This window comes from Nansenia antarctica (genome assembly GCF_963989245.1).
Source record: "Nansenia antarctica genome assembly, chromosome: 13".
NCBI lineage: Eukaryota > Metazoa > Chordata > Actinopteri > Argentiniformes > Microstomatidae > Nansenia > Nansenia antarctica.
The window spans coordinates 23,400,305-23,406,788 of NC_137683.1; the positions used below are offsets into that span (position 1 = coordinate 23,400,305).

Sequence of the window (6,484 nt, forward strand, 5' to 3'; positions counted from 1 at the left end):
AAACTCGACTGACCTTGCAGGGGATGAGATGGTTGGAGGGAGCTGATGGCAGCCAGGCTGCACGGCTGTCTTCTCCTCTGAGATCTTCTCCCCATACGGGGCCTGGGTCAGGGCATGGTGGTCCAGGAGGCTTGGGGGCGGCTGCTCCTTCTTGATCTCTCTCCTGTCTGCCAGCTGCTCCTTCTTGATCTCTCTCCTGTCCGCCACTACGGCGGCCACAACGGCGGCCACAACGGGGTTGTCCCTCTTCAGCCTCTTGTTGGGGTTCTTGGGGATGGAGAGGTCGATGGGCTCCATGGAGTAGTCGAAGGCAGGGGACACCATCTCCTGTTTGATCCCGGGGGATTCCCCCAGACTCTCGGCCCTGCTGCTACACCTGCTCCCCCCGCGACTCTTATTGGAGAAGTCCAGAGGCTGGTCCAGGCTCACTGCTCCAGCATACAGGCTGAGGTCCTCCACCTTGACAGCTTGTAAGGCGTGGGTCGGGGTGGGCGTTAGGCCGTTGAGGGCGAGCATCGCGCCGGTACTGGGGCTGGCCCGCGAGGACGTGGCGGAGGTCACGGAGGCGGGCAGCAGGGTGGCGATGTGCTCCTCAATCTCCCTCTCCTGCACCTCGGGGTGCTGTTTCAGCAGGTGGTGGATGCAGTTCCGCTTGGCCAGGAAGGCCGCCCCGCACCGGCGGCACTCGAAGGGCTTCTTTTGGCAGCCGTTGTGGGTCCTCAGGTGGATCTGCAGGGCGCGGTAGCTCTTCAGATCCTCGCCGCAGAACTTGCAGGAGGAGGTTTCGCCCGCCGCGGCCGGCTCCAGAGGATCCTGGGTCGTCGTGGTGAGGGTGGACGAGGACACATACTTGATGTTCTTCTCGATCTCCTTCCGGGTGTTCTTGGCGTGCTTCTTGCGGAGGTGGCGTTCGCAGTTGGCCTTGACGGTGAAGGGGTAGTGGCAGACGCGGCAGACGTAGGGGCGCTCGCCGCTGTGCGTACGCAGGTGCCGAATCAGAGTGGCCTGACAGAAAAAGAGGAGAAGAAGAGATTGTAAAACAAACCCACTTTTCACAAAGGTTACACTCCTACCCTCAGGGGTAGTCTTTGTTCCGTCAATCATATTGAGTCAGTCAAGCCAAAGGCTAATTTTCAAATAACATCATACCATCTTTTCACACCATCTTTTTCAAATAACATCATAGTCCCCTTTGGGGGACAGAATAGTTTTCTCCCTACCTTGTCAGGCGCCACGTAGTCACAGATGTTGCACTGATGCGGCAGGATGCCCAGGTGGAAGCGCATGTGTGCCTGGAGAACCCCGGAGAAGGCAAACACCTGGTTGCAAAAACGACAGGGGTAAGAGGAGGCCTTGGTTCCACTACGACTGGCCCCTCCTCCTCCTCCTCCCTTCTTCCCTCCTCCCCCGGTCCCCATCGGGCCTCCCTCCTCCTGTTTGATCTGCAGCTCTGTCATGTCTGTTGGCATGTGGGCGTCACCCATGAACTCTGCGTCCATCTGGCTACCAGAGGAGGACGACGACGATGATGCTGATGATGAAGATGAAGGTGTTTTGAGCATCTGGCTGGGTGGGGGGGGCAGGCTGGGGCTGATGCAGCCCAGGGAGGCCTGCTGGGTGCTCTGGAGAGGGGGCGGGGTGGAGGCCACCAGGCTGGAGCGGGGAGTCACCAGAGGCTTTGGCTTGAGGGGGGGCATGGGCTTGCAGCTCCCCTGGGCCTGGGTCTGGTGGGGTCCAGCTCCAACGTAGCCAGGGGCTTTAGCCAGGAGGGGCAGCAGGCCCATCTGATTGGGCGCAGCTGAGGCCACCTTGAGGATCTGCTGGATGTCCGCCAGCTCCATCATCCCGGCCTCGCCAGCAGCGCTGCACATGGGCTTGACAGCAGCGCCTCCGTCTGGCTGGAAGATGAACCCCCCGCCCGGGAAGGGCTGCAGGGAGAGCAGGCTGAGGGCGTCTCTCTGGGACAGGCCCTGCAGGGAGGAGGCAGCCTCCAGTAGGGGGAGAGGCAGTCCCAGCCCCAGCCCCAGGCCCAGCCCCAGGCCCAGGCCGCCCAGGTAGCTCGCGGCCGGCTCCTGGGGGAGGGACGAGGACAGCGGCTCCACGTGGATGGCCTTGATGCTGTCCAGCTGCGCCTGGCGGAGCTCGTCTTCAGAGGGGGAGGGCTTGACCCGGGACACGTGCTGCAGACCCAGGGACTCCAGGAAGTTGGCCTGCGGAGGGAGCGGAGCCGGAGCCTGCGCTGGGGTCGTCTCCACCTTGTCCTGGGCCTTGGCAGGCTCTGGCCCCGCGGGCCGGGGAAGGTCATGTGTGGTGGCCTTGTGGAGGTCGAGGGCAGAGCGCAGGGGGAAGGCCTTGTCACACGACTCGCACACAAAGCGGTGGAACTTACTGGTGCACCGCCTGAGGTTGGTCTCACACCACACCTGGAGGAGAAAAGGGCAAAAAAGGAGGACAGGGGAGGTTAGATTTTCTTTAGAAAGGAGATATTTAAAATTAATTTCAGCAGATTGAAAAACAAAACAATCCTAACAAAAAATGTATGAATGACTATAAAAATAAAAGATCTAAATTATTTTAATACACATCATACAAAATAGCTCGAAACAAAATGACAAACCTGTGCGATGTGGGCGAACTTGTGACAGGAGAAGTCTATGAAGGCCAGGTCGTTGAAGCCAGAGGGGATAGAAGGGTTGTTCTGGATGAAGGGCTGCCCGCTGGGGTCGGTGGGCAGCTGCTTGTGGACGCCGGCGTTGTGGCGCAGCAGACCCCGGTGGGTACGAAACGAGATGCAACACAGGTCACACCTAGACAAGGGGAGATAAAATGGCTGTTTAACACCATGCATTTGACATGTACATTTTTGCAGACGCCTTTATCCAGAGCGACTTACAACAAGTACATTTGTCTCAAGGAAGTGAATCATCTATATCATCAGTCGTTTAAAAAATAAAATAATGTATTAACAGTAGAGGAACTGTACAGACGGGTAGTGGGGGGGGTGAAGAGGCCTTTAGGAGGGACAGTCGAGATGTAGCCTGAAGAGATGCAGTTAATTGTTCAGCCTGTTGAAAACGGTGTTCTACTATACTGAAGTCATATTGTCTCAAGATGCTAGATAATTGAGAGACTTGAACATTTTACTGATGATAAATTCATTCAAGTTTACTCCTTCGTTGAAAAGAAACATCATCCTTCTAAACACCGCTAACAAAACACGTAGTGTTAAAACATCAACTCCTGATTGACACAGTACACATTTGGAACTGTGTGTGTGAGAGTGTGTGTGATAACCCCATCACACAGCCTGTGTTAGTGCGGGTCCAGGGCTCGTTATGCGCTGAGAGGGACAGCTGCTCAATGTCTGCCACACCGAGCGTCTTATCACCCCCCACCCCACACACACACACAGCCCCTCCCCACACATACACACACACACACACACACACACACACACACTGCCCGCCCCTCACCTCACAAAAAGCTCTGACGAGGTGTCTGAGGGGATTACATGCAGCTTTATCACACACTGAGCACCTTATAATCATTACCCACCTCCATCTCTACTTCTCTCCTCCCTCATCCCTTGCCTCTCTCCTCCCCCTCTCATCCTCCTCTACTCATGGTTAATGCCTCCGTCTCTCCCCCACGCCCTGTGGTTTCACACCTCAGTCTGTGTGCCTTGCCGCCAGTGTGTGTCGGGTACTCTGTGAATACCTATATGTGATTGCCTGTAAAAAGTGTGCGTGTGTGTGTGTGTGTCTGTGTGTGTGGGGGAAACTGTCAGTGTGTATTGCGTGTGTGTTTGTTCCCGTCTCTCACACAGGTCTGTGAGAGCTGCCTAATCCCACAGAGGTTGGCACAAGCCCAGAGAATTACCCTCCTCCACTGAAATGGAGGTGCTGCTGCAGCTCCTGTGTGTGTCTGTGTGTGAGCGTGAGCGTGAGCGTCCGTCCCGAAACCCTGTACAGAGGTAGTGAGGCCAGGCCAGAGCAGGCAGCTAATATCCTCTTAACTGGCTCTCTGCACTGCTGTGATTAACTAGGATTAGTGCTAAATTTGCTGCACTTCCCATAATAACGAGATAAACTACAAAACTCCACTACAAAAGCTGCCCCCCCCCCACCACCCACATTACCCCCCACACCACCCCCCGCCCTTTCTTTTCAATTCAGATAAATGAATAGCTGTATGTGAGTTATGTGATCGTGCAGCTAGCCATTAACCAAAGTTTGAGAGTTTGAGTTTGCAGAGTTGTATTGCCATGGTGATAGAGATGTCTCCATGGAGACACCACCCTCCTCTCCCCCGCAAGGTCCAGCCGACCGCGTCCTGACGCCTCCCCTCGGAGACTTATTAACCCCTCCCCCGCTGCACTCCTTCATCTGCACTTCCTCTGTCTCGCCATCCCCTCCCTTCCGCCCTTTCCTCCCCCCTCCCGCCCCTCCCCATCCCCTCCCTGTAGACTCAGCGTGTGTGTGGGTATGTGTGTGTGAGTATGCTTACATTGTGTGTGTGTGTGTGTGTGTGTGTGTGTGTGTGTCTGTTAGTAAGTTTACATTGTGTGTCTGTAAGTTTACTTTGTGTGTGTGTGTGTGTGTGTGTGTGTGTGTGTGTGTATGTGTTAGTAAGTTTACATTGTGTGTGTGTGTGTGTGTGTGTGTGTGTGTGTGTGTGTGTGTGTGTACATGCCTCCAGTACCTGAGTGTGGTGTCGGGGTGTGTGTCCATGTGTATCTCCAGGTCGTATTTACAGCTGAAGGTGTTGAAGCAGATGGGGCAGGGCAGCAGCAGGTCCTCTCCTCTGCCTGGGGCCAGCTCCTCCAGAACACTCTCCTCCTGCACCTACACACACACACACACACACACACACACACAGGCACAACACACACATAGCGTGAAATTATGTTCATTAGGTTTCATTTTTTTATTTGATTATAATTGACTGGTTTTGCCAAATTAGCTGCAGTTTCAGAAGTATGGGTGTGTCTGATGTGTGAGTATACACATACGTATACAGTACATATATGTGTGTGTGTGTGTGTGTGTGTGTGTGTTACCTTCTTCTTGGGGGGCTCATCTCCGGCCATCATCTCGTCCTCCAGCACTGACTTCCTCTTGGCGGAGGGGCGTCTGCGTTTTGTGGGCGAGGGGGGGCTGAGGGGGAGCGAGCTGACCGGGTCCTTATCATGTATCTTCATGTGTCTGCAGGTGAGAAAGAGAGAGAGAGAGAGAGAGAGAGAGAGAGAGAGAGAGAGAGAGAGAGAGAGAGAGAGAGAGAGAGAGAGAGAGAGATGGAAGAGATGTTAGAAATGAAGGATATCGGACATCACAGGTTCAAGCTTGACCAAAGAACCAGAGATCTGAATGTTGCAGCGTTCTCTGGGATCATCTGTTTGTGGAGAGAAGCTGGGCTGTGTTTGGAGGGTTGCCAGCTTTGGAAGCTGGGCTCAATCATGGATAATCACACTGCAGTGTTTGGAAAATGGGGAATCCCTGAGCATCCCGATGGGAACACACACACACACAGGGTGGGGACAGGAGAGGGTAATAGTCTACGTTTTATAATAACAAGCAAGTAAGTAAGTCCTAAGTTCGGTAATAGTTTAGCTGAGGGAAACATCTACTGCTAAGACTTGTAAGTGAATTTAACCTTGCTTAAAACTTTGTGCATGTATCTCTGCTTGGATGTCAGTGCACCATCTCAAGCTCAACCTTAACAAGACTGAGCTACTCTTCCTCCCTGGGAAAGCCTGCCATCTCCGAGACTTCCGAGAAATCTTCCTTCTTCTAGCACTACTGCCAATGGCCCCTGGCCCGAGCATATATTTCTTTGTCCTGCTATGACTGGTGGATAGATGATTCACTTACTTGGTCAAAGATATTGCTTGTAAGTCGCTTTGGATAAAGGCGTCTGCTAAATGCCAAAAATGTCAATGTAAAATGTGTAAGTTGCTGTAATTATCCAGCCAACCCAAGATGCCCATATACGGACGTAAATACGGAAAGGGGAAGTCATCACAGGGAGTCAACTCCATCACCTTAGCGATGGCATCACTACACTCCTAGGGTGAGGAGTGGTTGGTTGAGCCAGAGAGGAGGAGGAGGGGCCTCATACTGGTTTCAACATCCCCAGAAAACGGAGGTGTCATTTAACACAGGATGTCCAGTGGAGACAAGCACAAACAAACAATACGTCTGTCTAAACTTCTATCACTCTTTCTCTATAAACCTTCCATTTCCACTCTGATTTCCTGAGTGCTGAATCCTGTTATGGATCCAGAGGCTCTTTTCCCAACGTCTGACAAGATATTCAACCAGTTTGAATGAATGGAAATGCGGATGAATAAAAGATGCGGGCTAACATATTGCAAACGGTTTAATTGACTTGTGGAAATACTGGGGGTCTCTCTGTTGGGTAACAGGTCTAAAGAGACAGTGTGTTCTGCTCTCTGGAAGCAGCATGTGTTACTGCCGTCATCCCC

General features: G+C 53.2%; 1 protein-coding gene across 1 annotated transcript in view; it reads right to left on the reverse strand.

Moving 5' to 3' along the window:
- The window catches only part of rreb1a (ras responsive element binding protein 1a), a gene marked incomplete at its 5' end in the record, with an annotated part of 41,119 nt that overhangs the window by 3,603 nt on the left and 31,032 nt on the right, over window positions 1–6,484 (reverse strand). Inside the window, 5 exons of the mRNA XM_080544118.1 lie at window positions 14–1,005; window positions 1,221–2,423; window positions 2,618–2,807; window positions 4,702–4,844; window positions 5,060–5,204. Of these exons, the coding sequence (XP_080400244.1) occupies window positions 14–1,005; window positions 1,221–2,423; window positions 2,618–2,807; window positions 4,702–4,844; window positions 5,060–5,204 (2,673 nt within the window). The remainder of the gene's footprint in view (window positions 1–13; window positions 1,006–1,220; window positions 2,424–2,617; window positions 2,808–4,701; window positions 4,845–5,059; window positions 5,205–6,484) is intronic.